Here is a 14,754-nt window from a genome sequence, read left to right on the forward strand (position 1 = left end):
AAGGGAAGATGCTCCCAATGCACTATAGGGTCTGAATAGGATCACCACGAAGACAGTGCCTTGTGGGTAGGGATGTGAGAAGAGTTGTGGGTAGAATATACGTAGCCAATTGATTTAAGGTGCATTTGGCGGGGCTTAAAATAAAGGGAGAATGACTGTTCAATGCACCCTAAGAATTCTTAACCCTACATATCAATTCGAAATTGATGTCAATACACACGTAGGTATTAATATTTTATGGTGGATGTATCTATCATTTTGAATTGTGTAAGGTTGCAATAACACATTTAAATGCTTCTATATTGACAGCATTTAAATGGAATTCCTAGCCCCACAGTTTTTTTTTAAGCTTATAAGTGATGAAAGGTCAGATTGCCTTTATATTGCTTATTTCAAATAACACATTTAATTAAGTGGTTTTTAGCCAAACTCAGCCTTAGATAAACTGAACTACCTAATTAACTGTATCATCAGATTCAACCATTTCAACTATTATCAAACGGTCCCTTAGGCAAGTATTGGTAGAACCACTAATTAATTGTTTATCAAAAAGTTCCCTTAAATTTTTCTATAAGCAATTAATTATTTTTGTTATTTTGGGTTGAGTTTCCATCAATTGCATATTTTACACCTTTGCTTTTAAACAGTGTATATCTTTTAACAAAAATACTTTCATACTAAATCCAGTCTTATCATCACTCTTTTCAAAACCGGACCGAACCGGACAGTCGGATTGGAAAAATCTGACCGGTTTTGTTTTCCTCCAAAACCGTTGATTTTGGTCAACAAATCGTTGAATCGGCTGGTTAACCGTTTGAATCGTTCGAATAATTTTGACTATTTTCTAATTTTTTTTTATTTTTTTTGTCAGAACAAGCTGGTCGTTTGGGTTGAATGGTCGGACCATTCAAACCGGTAACCGGACCCTGACCGGTTCGTTCACCGATTCATTTTGATCAAGTTTTAAATTTATTTTATTTTTTTATTTTTTGTTCTCATCATACAAAAAAAAATTTGACCCTTCAAAAGATATAGACGTTGTTTGGTGCGTCTTTTTGCACGGTTTTCAACTGTTTACAAGCTAGGAAGACTGAAAATCGATCTATTCCCGTTTGGCGTGTAGTAGATCTAGCCGCCAAAAGATGCGACGTCGAAAAGACACGCAAAGCCCATTTTGGGCTGATTTTGGAAAGCTTCAAATAAAGCTTTTTACGTCTTTTACGTTTTAATCTCGCACGGAAAGACTCAAAATGATGCACAAAAAGATGCATATCTATCAAACGATCTTCGGGCTGCTCAGATCTTATGTCAAAAGCTCAATACGTCTATTGACGGTCAAAACTACGAGAAAATCTTTTCAAAAAGACTTGTTAAACGGGCCCATAACTAAGGGTATTTTTATATAAATAAAATATGTAAAGATATAAACAATAAAATAAATATAATTTAAAAACTTTTAAATGTCAAATGGGTATTTTCAATCACTAAATTACTAATTAATAATAATTAGCGATGGGGCTGGAGTAGGTAAGTTCCAAGGGAGATGTTAGGTTTTGAAGGAAATACCAAAGGGGTTACAATTAATAATTTTTTATTTATTTAATAGTACACCAACAGCAGAAGCTCCGTGCCGTGAAGAAAATTTAGCTGTCTATGTTGGACGGCTGCCGTTTACGGAGTTTTCTCTGATTAATCATTAAGGTTCCGTTTGGTTCGTGGGAATAGGGATTTGGAATTGGAATCAGAATGGGTTTTTTTGATTTCAACTGTTTGGTTGGACAGAATTGGAATTTTATTTCCATCCTAAGCATTCTCCCATTTAAGAGAATGGTCATTCCTTACTTCTCCCTTGGGAATAAAATCCCATTCTTGTTGATTTTAATTCTCATTTCTACTTTTGTTTGAACCAAACAGACTATAGGAATGGATCATTTCGTTTCTGAATCCAAAGGATTTTGATTCTAATTCTGATTCCAATTCTAATTCCAACTGCAAACCAAACAAACCCTAAGATTCATGTAAACTTTAGCTGTTTGATAAACAACCTGAAATGTTTGGGAGATTTTTGCACAGGACACGTTAGTTAAGTTTTAGTTTGGAAGGAGTACAAATACAAACATGTAGTGCAAAACCTTGTATTTTGTATGTATTTGCACTGCCTTCCAAATTGAGCATAAATGAATATTTACACAAGATTCAAAAAAAAGCAAATAAAGAACTGAATGGGATAAGTGGTACCAACTACGGTGGGCCAACCAGTTTGTAAGTTTTTCTAGCAGATTCAGTTTGGGAAGAATATAATTAAATACAAATATGCACAGTGCAAATACAAGGTATAGAATAATTTGTATTATACATATTTGTTTTTATAGCTCAGTTTGGAAGAAGTATAAATATAAATTTGTAGAGTGCAGAACCTTATATTTTGTATTATTTTGAATATATTTGTATTGTACATATTTATATTTGTACTCCTTCCAAACTGAACCTATACTCTTCACTAAGCCCAATTATAGCAGATTAGGGATCTCCTACCCACGGAACATCAGTTATACATTGAGAACATCTTTCATATTTACATGTTATCATTTATAGGAAAATGTTCCCAATGTAGAGCTTTATGAATAAGTATGGGTAGGAGATCCAGATTCATTGTAGCATAGGTTTACAACAAAAAAGCCACTGCTACAAAGTGGGTAGACTAGAAACAACGTGGGCAGGGGCGGAGCTAGGGGGAGCTATGTAAGGAAAGAGTGGGGCCATATGGGCTTTGGTTCCCTTATGGATCAAATAATGAACTTGTTAGTTATTGTATATTTAAACATATGTATTTTATATATATTGTATGCATATGAGCTTAAGTTTTGTATTTAGTTTCAATCCCAACCTGGCATATATTTAAACATAAGTATTTTATATATATTGTATACATATGTATATACATTACTTTAGGATAAATTATTAAATTATATTTTATATAAATATTATATTATGACACTTATAATTAGGGATAGAATTTTTTCTCATCCCCGTTAGCATAGGTACTTGGCCTCTAGATCCTGTGGGTTAGAAATGGAGATTGCCTATGAAGTGTGGGTTGTCCCCGCCACGCCTTGACCTCAATTATATATTAAATATTTTTATATTAAATTTATATTATATTATGTATTATTTATGTTATATTATATATGTATCAGAATATATTTAAAATGTTATTTATATTTTAAAATTTTTCTTTATTTTAAGTAAATTTATTTTTCAAAGAAATACTATTAATTAAAAGATTTTGAGAATTTGGGTCCTTGTGGGAAATCCGTCTCCGCCAGGGATGGGGAATATGGTCCCTACCCTAAATCCGACCCATTGTCATTCCTACTTATAATATATATTATGTATATTATGTATAAAATAAAATTATATGCATATTATATATTATTTAATATAAAATATTATATATATATAACCCTTATCATAAGTGCAAAGCCCAACTCGGTCGAAACCCCTTTAAAAAAAAAAGAAAAAATATAATATATCAAGTGAAAAAATTAAATAAAAATATTAGCATTTTTGGTATTTTGAATCGTGTATTAGATTTTATTTTAATCATTGTTTTGAAAATCAGACCAGACCAAATGATTGAACCGTTTGACCCAGGAAACGGTCATGCTTCTAGGTCCGATTTTCAAGGTGGGCCGCTTTTTCTGAAAAAATTGTTGAATTAGTTAGAAAATTGCCTGCCTGGGTGGTCAAACCACTAAACCATTCAACCCAAGTAGAAGTTCACAGTTTAATAAAATATTTGTTATTTAATATTTTTAAGAGAGCATGTACAGACAGGGGATCGAGAGATGGGGGAGGGAATGAAATTAGATATCAGATATGAGAGAGAGAGAGATTGAGATTGAGATTGAGATTGAGATTGAGAGATCTATAAGATCCAAGTTGTCGTTGCTCTGCTAATGTTGTCGCCGCCACCGCTACTCTGATACTGTCACCACCACTATTGTTGTTCTGTTACCGTCGTTGAGGAACCTCCTCCTCCTCCTTCTATCTTCTTTCCTTCCTTCCTTTCTTCTTTATTTTCCTTCCTTTTCTTTCCTTCCCCAACCCTCTTACCCTAATAGGTCAAATAAATCAACCCGCCTGAACCATTCAATCCAAATGGTCAAACCATTAATCCAGAAACCGGTGATCAAAGCAACTTTGTTTCAGATTCTAAAACCTTGATTTTAATTGTTAGCATTTTTACTATGAAAATTAGGATCCATGTTCAAGTAATCAAATTAGCTTTTGGACCCTAAGAAAAAATCCTGACTCCACTCCAAAACGTGGACTAGGCAATCTATCAAGAGTGAACATACCAGTGTTTTGTATGCATAAGGTGTGAGATTGTGAGTCCCCGAGTACAAAACAGCAGCATGCTTCAGTCTTGATAGGTTTTGCTTACCCAGTTAATTTGTTTCTAACACTTGTTATGTGTAGCTCCTTGAAGTCAAAATGCACAAAATAAATAATAAGTGGGTAATAGTGATTGGCTATATAGCCTATTACGAATGAATATGCTGCTATTAATTTTCATACACATGAAACCTACATGTGGTGTGGTTATTTGAGATGGGTATGTAGCCCTATCATACACTCAATACTTGTCCATGCTTGCAGTTTGCAGTAGTACGTAGATCCCACGTAATGTTACAGTACTGACTGTTTGAGTTCACTCATTATACTATGAGTAAATACAACCAATTATACTATGAGTAAATACCTCTAATTTATACAGAACACACTAACATGTTCACCTGTAACCGGATATGTGGTTCACTGCCTCAAAAGATCGGTTTCAGTCGGTGTAAGGCCAGGCCTCTTCGAATAGTCTTTACAGCCTTGCATTGAGTATATCTCTGTACTTTTGCGTTTTATTTCATGAAGAGATATTTAAGATACAAATTATGATGGCTGTTTAAATGAGTTTTGCACTGACTGAATCTGATTTCACTGCCTACCATTAGAACTCGGAAATTACTCATCGCAAAAGACATCTCACACTAAGAAAATCTCTTTGGCGCCAAAGAGAATGCCCCACATGCACATCTCAGAGTACATTTATGGGAAGATGTTCCCAATGTACGGCTGGGTGGTGCTGTTGTGCTAATCTGATCTCCACACCAATTTAATAGAACATTGCAACCGTGCATTGGAAACATCTCCCCCTATATGTATGGAGATGTTCCCGATGTGTGACTCCAAGTGCAATAAGATGAGTGCGAGACCTCAAACCTCACATCCAAGCTTGTATTAACTTTTATGGTAGATCCCAATCCCATGATGAGATGTAGAGTGTCAGATGTTGTTGATAGGGTGTTGGAATATGTTTTATTAGCCGGAGATCCCAACTCGTCCACTCGTCCTGTAAAGGTTATATGCTGCAAACAATAGAACAGACGCTGTCGAATGTAGACAGCCAAAGTTTTTCAACTTTGGAAATGTCCACGCAAGCCTAGCCTGCTTTGAAAAATGCTCTTTCTTTAGGTGGAAACGGTCCAATTCACACTGATGATTATTTAGGCCACGCTTCCTTTTGAAAAAGTCATTTCAACGTTGGGATCTCCTGCCTACACCTACCCACAGGGCATCATAGCCATACATCGAGAACATTCCTCGAACTAATATTGTTGTCATTCGTGGGAGATGCTCCCGGTGTGCGGCTGTGGTGTTTTGTTCGTAGGGTTCATATGATGTGAGGTCCTAACTTCTGAAATAGGCGCGGTTTTTTTTATTCGGACACGACAACAGTCGAAGCTGTAATAAGAACTTCCGATTCCGAGGCTTCTCTTCCAATCGAGCATTCTCTCAAATGGTTGCCGAAGCGCCCATTAATTTTATGCTGCTCGTTGTCTTTTCCTTCTCTCTCTCCCCAGTTCCCGCTGAGAACGGACGGTTCTTTCCGATAATTCTTTTAAAAGGAAGATCAAAAAGGAAAGAAAAATTATGCCGAATCGCTGCTTGTCTGCGGTTCTATTCTTCCTTTTGACAGGCTCGGCTGCTTCTTCGAGCTTCATTTCAAGTGATTTCATATGAATCTCTTCTACTTGATGAGTTTCTTACTTTCTTATTCCGTTTCAATCTGTTTTCTGATGTTCGAATTTGATCCAATCTTTTGCAGACACTATCTTTGAATCTCATGGACACACTGGTCGAAACCTACTTCAGACGAAAAAAGGTTTCTCTTTTCTTCTCAAAAATGTTCGCCTTCTTCCTGTATAATTTAAATTGATTGCTATTTGCATTCGTTAGAAGAAAGAAACATTCTGTTTCTCTTTTGACTGTTTTTTTTTTAAGTTGGAATTTACTGGATATTTATAGATATAGAGAACGAAAATTAGTAACGACGAATTGATTATAAATCGACAAAGAAGAACGCTTAATTTGTTAGTTGAGTAAAGGCTAATAGAGTAAAGACGTTAGGTTAAACAGACATATTTTTCGTCTCTTTCTATCTAAGCCGTCTTTCATCTTATCTGGGTGGTGGAGCGTCTTTGGTAGTCTTTCAAATTCAAATTAAATCAAATATTTAAATATTTAATCAAATTTAAATTTAAACATTGATTTTTAATATTCATTAAATATTAAATTGAATTCGGATATTGAATTTCTAATCAGATTTAAATTCAGATATTACTGATTGGCTGATTAGATTTGAATTCAATCCATTTATAACCCTACTTCCTAGAATAGGGGTTATGGGAACTCAGGTTTATTGCGCCCATGGTCACATCACAATTGGAGACCTTTCAATAAAATATTTGCAATAAATTCAAGACATCAAATCAACTGACTTTTTATTTCAACCATTTTGAGAGCCATGTCATAGGAAATGTTTTTGGGTTATGGACAAGATGCGATGACCAAGAAGAAGAATGTTGTGAAAAGTTCCGGCCTCTAGGCCTTGATTTTGATTAGGTGCTATGGGTAGAAATTAGAATTAAGTAAACCATTTCAATATAATCCAAATCAAACCTAACCTTTTTTGTTATGGTTTTTGAACCGTTATTGACTCGGATGGTTGAATTGTCCGGCCCGGGAATCGTTTAAGTAACTAGTTCTGTTTTATTCCAAATCCAGTTTTTCGCAAAAAACCATTGAAAAAGTCAATAACCACCCGTTAACTTAAGCGGTTAACCCATTCAACATTTTTTGGCCATTTTTATTTTTTTATTTTTTTAATTTCTTTTTATCAAAATGAATCATTTATTCAAGCCGAAAGATCGAACCATCAACTCAAAAACCAGTGGCCAAAACGATTCCATTTCCAAATCGTTTTTTAAAACCTTGCTTTCGATGACAAATGCTTGTATATGAGTTAGGCCCAAATATAAACTAACCCACTTTTTACTTAATTGAATATTTGACTTTTAATGGCGTCTCAATGTTATTGTTTTCAACCGTTATTAACTTTATAGGTATGATTAGATGAGTCGCCAAAGCTGCAGGTTTCCACGTCCATTTACCTTATGAGCCATTTACTAAAAAATACTGACCAACCAACGATCTAATGACCCATCCAATTGAAACATTGAACCACCAAGTCAGTATGTTTCAAATAAATCAGATATTAAATTCCATTTTTTTATTTTTCTATTTTCTGTATTTTAGTCATTTTTATCATTTATAATATTAATTTTCATTTGACATATTTATTTTTGTTTAATATAATCATAATTTTAAAAAGCACAGACGAGGAGATCAAATCAGACCCCTACAACATCCCACAGCATATCTCCACTGTATATTGGGAACATCTCCCAATGATAATACCAGAAATGATGATGTCATCATTAGGAGATGTTTTCAGTACACGGCAGGGATATGCTGTGGGACGTTGTGGGGGCCAATCCTATGGGGGACTGATTTAAACTCCAGGCGAGGCATTGAGGTGCAGATGGCACATCTCAAGGCTAGATGAAGCCAAAATATGTACCAAGAGGAAATGGTGAGGCATAATCTTCATACGAAAAACATTAAACTAAAAAAAAAAGAATATTATAAATTAGTTATAATACTTGTTAAAATAAAAAAAAATTGATCATTTAGCGTTTATTTGGCATCATTGCCATTGCTCCAGGTGACACATCAGCATCATGTCAAAAAAAATGGCACTCCAAAAAATGCATGTTTTTTTGGAACCGTTTTTCTATAAAAAAAATGTGCTCCAAACCACACCTTGGAAATTGGAAAGGCATGGCTTGGAGTAACGTCGAATTTGGCGTTTCCTGGAGCTGCAGTTCATTGCTGCCAATAGGGACATGAGGTGGTAGTGACAGGGACATGATGTGGCACTAGATAATAGGTACAGTGCTGAAAACATTTCCTGGAACGCGCATTGGTACCAAACAGAAAATGTTGTTGTTGCTCCAGGAAACATCCTACCTGGTAGCAACGTTTCCAAACAAAAAAAAAGACAGTTTTCTCAAAAAACGATGTTATATATGCAGCATCAATGCCAAACATATACTTAATTGCTTATAACTAATATAAATCAATTTATATAAAAAATCTCAAAATATTTCATTTAAATAAAAAAAAATGTCATTTATTTTTCTCTTACTCAATGTAGATGTTACAATAGAGTTTCTTTTCCCCAAATCTAATTACAATGAACAAAGTACCCTTGTACAAAAAAAATTATTTTGGGCTACGGGCTCCGCCCCCAAACCCCCAACCAAGTCCGCCCCCTACACCTTCATTGTTGTGTAAGGTGGGTTTAGCTACACTTTTGGCTCACTCACCTCCTCTCTGATAGATAAATTAAGTAAAGTTAAGGGTTATAAATGTAAAAAAAAATTAAAAGAAGTATCACATTAAAAATATACAAATTAACTATGAAATAAAAATATATTTAAAATATATAAGGAAATTAAAAATAATATGAAAATGCAAATTAAATAAATGGATAATTTTATTTAGGTAAATTATTATCATAAAACATATGATTAATTTTAATACAAAAAATAAATATAAATATACAAGTTTCTATAAAATAAATAAATTATACTATTACAAATAATTTTAATATGTATTTATATATTAATTAAAAAATTAGATAATGGAATTATAAACATAAAATATTTTTTTTCATTTTTATCTATTTTTTATTTTCATTGTATGATTTATGATGTCATAGGCTTAAACGATTAAACTAATGACCCAGTATGGTCCAAGGTGATCAAATTGCTAATTAATTATATAAAATATTAATTAATGTCAATACTAATCTGAACTAATTGTTTTTGTAAATGCAGTATTTGAATTCAAAAAATATAGGCTACTTCTATAGTTTATAATTTTTATAGACATATACATGAAACCTTTTTTTATCATTTTCTTAATTATTATATTTATTTTATTAAATTAATTTTCTAATCAAATACATAGAATAATGGATTAATATAAAATTAAATTTGGAGATAAATAATAGTTTAAATTAATATTTATAATATAATATATAAAATATTTTTGTTAATAAGCCAGCTAAATTAATTGATATATTTATTTTTAATACTATTAGACATCTGATATTATTACTTTTGCATTTAGTTTTCTATATTAATTAATTATTCTAATATAATAAATACAGCATTGAATTAATATTAAATTAAATAAAGAGATTAATTAAAAGACATTTAAATTAGTGATAATTGAATTACTAAAGTTTTTTGCAGTTAATGGATACTGAGTTCCTAATGTCTATTGGCCACCTTTATCTTTTGAAAAATGCAAAAAAAAAAAAAGGGGGGGGGACTTTCTTTCTAGGGGATCATGGGGAGCATAGAGAAATGCAAGCATGGAGTATCTCCTTTTCTATATATAATATATAGATTTGGGATACAATCAGAATATGGTGTGGGATCATGTACACCTGATTGTATTCGCCATAACCTTTTTTAAGATCTTGGTTTGAAAATTCAAGCAATGGAGAGATTAAGAAGGATATTATCCATAGAATTAGAGTAGGATGGGCAAAATCGAGGGGTAAATGTTAGGCAATCAAGAAATAATATGTCCAAAGAATGAGTATGACAGAAATGCATATGCTAAAATGGATCAGTAGGAAAAACCTAAAAAAGATAAGGTCAAAAGTGAAGTCATTCAAAGGAGTTTAGGAATACCTCCAATAGGTGATGAAATTAGAGAAGGAATACCACTACAACACCCATAAGAAATAAAGAAAAAAAATGATCCGTTACAAGTTGAAGGAATTAGGAGTAGGGATAAACCAAAAAGGATATAGGTTGAAGTGGTAAGGAATGATTTAAGTACACTTAATTTAACAATGGATATGGTATTTAACAAAATGGAATAATGAAACGGACACATGTAGCTAAACCCATATAGTTGGGATACGACTTAGATGATGTTGATATTAACTTAATAAATTATTTTCCTTAGATACAAAACAAAGCATGAGCTTTCTAAGAATTTATTTAGTACAGATAGTGGCCAATTGAGTGGTGGCTCGGTTGGCATGTTAGCTGGATAGTTCCAACGAGCCCAAATTTTCTAGAATTGGAGTTACACATCTATCAATTCATAATAGAGATGTGTGACTCCAATTCATGGCGGATAGAGAGTGGGTAAGAAAAGTGAGTAGGAAATCCCGAGTGAGTCCCTGCAAAGATGCGGTTTTTTTTTTTGGGTAAACTGAAGTAATTGTATTAAGTTTAAGGAGGATACATATCAGAGTAGGCCAAATGCATAAATGGGCCAATCCAAAAGGAAAAGTGAAAATTCCTCATCCAAAACGAATTTGGTCCTGAGACGGCATGGGCCAACGCATGGGCTAGTTGGTTTGAGCTTCTGCAAATATGTTGAAAAGTCCAACTACCACCATTTGACCCAACAATCTGCCGAGACTCCTGATAGAGGGGAGAAGGAGGTCGAATCCCGGTTTTGAATCATATCTACTGCCATCTTCGAATCGGATTCTACAATAACAGTATTTGCACCCAAATGATGCACATGTAGACACCCCAAGGGAACGGTTCTGAGCTCAGCATCAATGGCTGAGGATGAATGGCCCTGTTCTACAAGGGCATCCAAGATTTCTCCAGAAGAAAATCTGATTATGCATACTATCCCACTGATGTTACTGGAGTTATTTCGGCTTGTATCACAGTTTACCTTCACAGCTTGTGGAAGAGGAGTCCACGACACAGGTGGATAATTTGAGGTAGGATTCCCAGAGTTGATAGTCGAGTTCTCTGGGAACAACTCAGCAAAGATGTGGATTCAAGTCCCACTATTTCCACCTATATTGAAAAGTTAATGTGTGACCTAAATTGTTATAGATAGATAGATATATAGATGGTGTGTGACTTAAACTGCTAAGGCTGCGTTTGGAACCAATGTAAAATGTCACTGGTGTAAATATTTACATCGGCCCGATTTTGTCAGCATTTGGAAAGAGTGTACAATCATGATCGATGTAAAACTCAGTCTGGTTCAGTGTTGCATACGCTTGGATGGAGTGAAGTTTTACGTATGTAAAAGTTCATTAAAGCAGAGTTTTACATCGATTTTATCAATGTAAAGCTCTGCTTTTCTCATGTACATTTTTCGAAATTCAAACGGGTACTTTTTAATGGTTCCATGTAAAACGTCATCGATGTACATATATTTTACATCGGTTCCAAATGCAGCATAAATATCAAAATAATTATGCTTTTGTTCTTCTCATGTGATTAATTTTCCATGCTTGCATCAAGTAACATGCACTTAGATTAGTTAACTCATGAGATTTGTTAATTGGAATAGCCAATACATGACAATGCAATGTTTTCCCCTGGTGATCTGAAGAGTGCACTGTGAACTTCGAGAACCTGGACTACACAATATTCAAAAACCAATGCAAAGGGCCCCAGTTTCCCCCAGAGCTCTGTTGTGCAGCTTTGAAAGAATTTGCTTGCCCATACGCAGCTGAGATTAATGACCTCAATAGTAATTGTGCATCGACCATGCTCAGCTACATAACCCAGAATGAGGGATATCCCCCTGGCCTGTTTTCCAGTGAGTGCCGAGAAGGGAAAGATGGACTGAAATGCAATGCCACAGCACCGGTGGGATCTAGCAATGGTACCAGCGGAGCCCAGATTGGGCAAATTCTATTGCCTTTCCTGTTGTTTGTAAGTTCGTCCCTCGTGTTATTACTGCTCCAAATGTTATGAAGCCCAGAGGTCTGATCATTTGCATTCAGATTTCAGACTCTCTGTGTTTGTTTTATTGTGTTTGGCCCCTCCAACAAACAGCTTTTCAAGAACCATGGTTTTTCTGCAGCCAGCCATGTTGTACTTTCTGTATCAAATAAACCATATTGGACTATGTCTGTATTACAGTTCCATACTAAGCTTGATTTAGTAGATAAAAATAGTTTTCCTATTCTATACTCCTAGTACATTTGGGAGAGTAGAAATGAGAAAGCATGGTTCAAAGATTTGGCTTGTTCCAGGCCATGAAGAGATCACTGCATCTTGTTGTCAAACTTAAGACAGACTGGTTGTGCTTAGACCAGTCAAGTTTTGCACCCCAGAAGTAGTACTGTAGCAGAATAACACAGAAACAAGTTTGTAAGGCTAAATACATCCTCCACCCCCAGCCTCTCCTCTCACGACTCGGATCATAGAAGCAGACATGTACACAGAAGGCAACCTCAGTGCTACAAGAAAGTAGATAAAGGTGAGTCTGAACCAGTTGATTAAAAATCCAAGCATGTTTAGAAGAATATTTGAGGGCTTTGGAAGAAACAACTTTACTACAACTAGTGCCCATGATCCCATTTTCTAACTCCTGCAGAAACGAAAAGCTCCTCCTTCTGAACAGAAAATGGCTCTACATCTAGGAAGCTACCAAAAGGCTTTCAGGTGAATCAATTGACTGGGTGATGGAGTAAGAGGCTGAGAGAATAAGAGAACTTGAGTTTGATCATTGCACAGAAAGATTTTGAATTTCAACAAAGGCCTGGTGTTTGACTGTTTGACTGGGAGATCTGGGTCATACTATTACCTCCATTGAAATGGCCTACATTAGATTAGGATTAAAGATTCACTGGGAAAATTGATTTGAAGATTGAATGTTGAATACAAATAATTACTTCACTACTGACTGTGATGAAAACTACTCCCAGAAAGATCTGGATTTGAAAGGTGGTTTAGGATGTTCAGATTGTGTAAAGTAAAACAAAGCATTATTCAAGATGACTAATTTCAAAGGAAAAATAAGATATAATGGTAGATATAAAAGTCACCAATAACCTGAATATTTCTGAATGTGATTTCCTAGCTTCTGGCGTTCTGTTGCAGAAAAGAATTTGACAAGCGGATGAACTGAGCAGAAAACATCTATACCCACCAATCTATACATTTGATAGACTTCCAACACCCTCAATCTTGTTTTACTAAGAAAAAACGAAAGGAAAAATTACCCCAATTTGCTTTCATAGAAACCCAGAACCATGCCCTGGCATAGATATTGTAGAACTGAAAGATAAATAGAAAACAAGGGTAAACAGGAACTCGACCATTCAAAACCTTCAATGCTGCTTTTTTTTTATCGAATGATTTCTGTATTCTAAATTCAAAAGGGTGATCTTCGGTGAAAGTCTAAAATTGGATAATTTTTCCAAAAAAATTTGGACCATTTCTCGATTTATGCGTGTCATCCTTGCGCAGGGGCCATGCTAATCTTCTCTGTATCGTTCCAATTTTATCGGATGTCTCCGAAGAGACAACCTCTCTGATAGCCATCATGCATATTAACAAGATTCATGCTTATATGTTAGCGATGTGGGACTGCGTCCATTCTAAATAGGTCAATAGGCTTTCAATAAAAGATTGGAGTCACCGGGTTAGCACTCAGGCCGTCAAAGAGGGGTTTCATGTCCTGGATTTTGGGCTTGGGTGATATGGCCCACCCAAAAAGCCTATAAGCCTCTATGCAGCTGATGCCTGAAGCCTGAACCAAAACAGTTATTTAACTAAGCCCTTCCTGTTTTGTTATAATGTTCCTATCACAATAGCTTGTATAAATATATGGTAATGTTAAATTTTTTTTCTTTTTTTGGGTGTGTGGGGGAGGAGGGGGGGAGTCTATGATACCGGACAGACATGGTATCAAAAGAGTTTTCACCAATCAAAGTATCCCATGAATTTTGATGAATACAACCTGATTGGTCACTCTTTTATGATATTTTTTGATTGGCTGTAAGTTTTCCTGATATTATATCTTTCTGGTATTATAATCGAACCCGGGTAAAAAGATTCAAGTCTTTCATGAGTTATTTGAGTTCAGTTTGTGAAAAGCTCAATTCGGCTTAATCTAAACCGAGCCTCAAGCCGAATTTAAGTCCAATATATAGGCTCGTTTTCTAATTGAGCCAAGCTCGAGCCTAATATAGCTCAGCTCGTAAATATATGGTAATAATAGTGTATCTAAAATTTTTTGTAAATTTTATGTATTTTTTAGTTTATATACATACATACATACATACATACATACATACATACATACATACATACATACATACATACATACATACATACATGTATATGATTGAATTGCTTACTAGTCACATGGACAAATGAAGGTTTTGTTTTTGAGTCATTTTTTAAAAATGAGTTTTATATTATTAAAAGTATTAAATATAGTTCTAATTAATAGAATTTATTTATTAGAAAAAAATACCTTACATAGAGAGAGAGAACA

The 14,754-nt window shown here is 34.5% G+C and overlaps 1 protein-coding gene and 1 non-coding gene across 2 annotated transcripts; one reads left to right on the plus strand and one right to left on the minus strand.

Annotated features, from left to right (window-relative positions):
- Positions 1-5,696: 5,696 nt before the first annotated feature.
- On the plus strand, positions 5,697-13,346 carry LOC104598474 (GPI-anchored protein LLG1-like). The gene is made up of 3 exons (XM_010260550.3): positions 5,697-6,064; positions 6,164-6,220; positions 11,854-13,346. Exons 1-3 carry the CDS (start codon positions 5,989-5,991, stop codon positions 12,219-12,221), a joined length of 501 nt encoding a protein of 166 aa, XP_010258852.1. The 5' UTR covers positions 5,697-5,988; the 3' UTR covers positions 12,222-13,346.
- Positions 13,347-13,675: 329 nt separating this feature from the next.
- On the minus strand, positions 13,676-13,778 carry LOC148790717 (U6 spliceosomal RNA). The gene has a single exon (XR_016078006.1). It is a non-coding gene; the product is annotated as a U6 spliceosomal RNA (small nuclear RNA).
- Positions 13,779-14,754: the final 976 nt, after the last annotated feature.

Source organism: Nelumbo nucifera, chromosome 6 (assembly GCF_055504915.1).
Source record: "Nelumbo nucifera cultivar China Antique chromosome 6, China Antique-T2T, whole genome shotgun sequence".
Classification (NCBI taxonomy): domain Eukaryota; kingdom Viridiplantae; phylum Streptophyta; class Magnoliopsida; order Proteales; family Nelumbonaceae; genus Nelumbo; species Nelumbo nucifera.

Excerpts from the sequence above, each read along its gene's own strand:
- LOC104598474 (XM_010260550.3), top strand. The coding sequence starts at position 5,989 with ATGCCGAATCGCTGCTTGTCTGCGGTTCTATTCTTCCTTTTGACAGGC. Across the intron at positions 6,065-6,163 it reads TTCTTCGAGCTTCATTTCAA|ACACTATCTTTGAATCTCAT; the intron begins GTGATTTCATAT and ends AATCTTTTGCAG. Across the intron at positions 6,221-11,853 it reads CCTACTTCAGACGAAAAAAG|AGTGCACTGTGAACTTCGAG; the intron begins GTTTCTCTTTTC and ends GGTGATCTGAAG.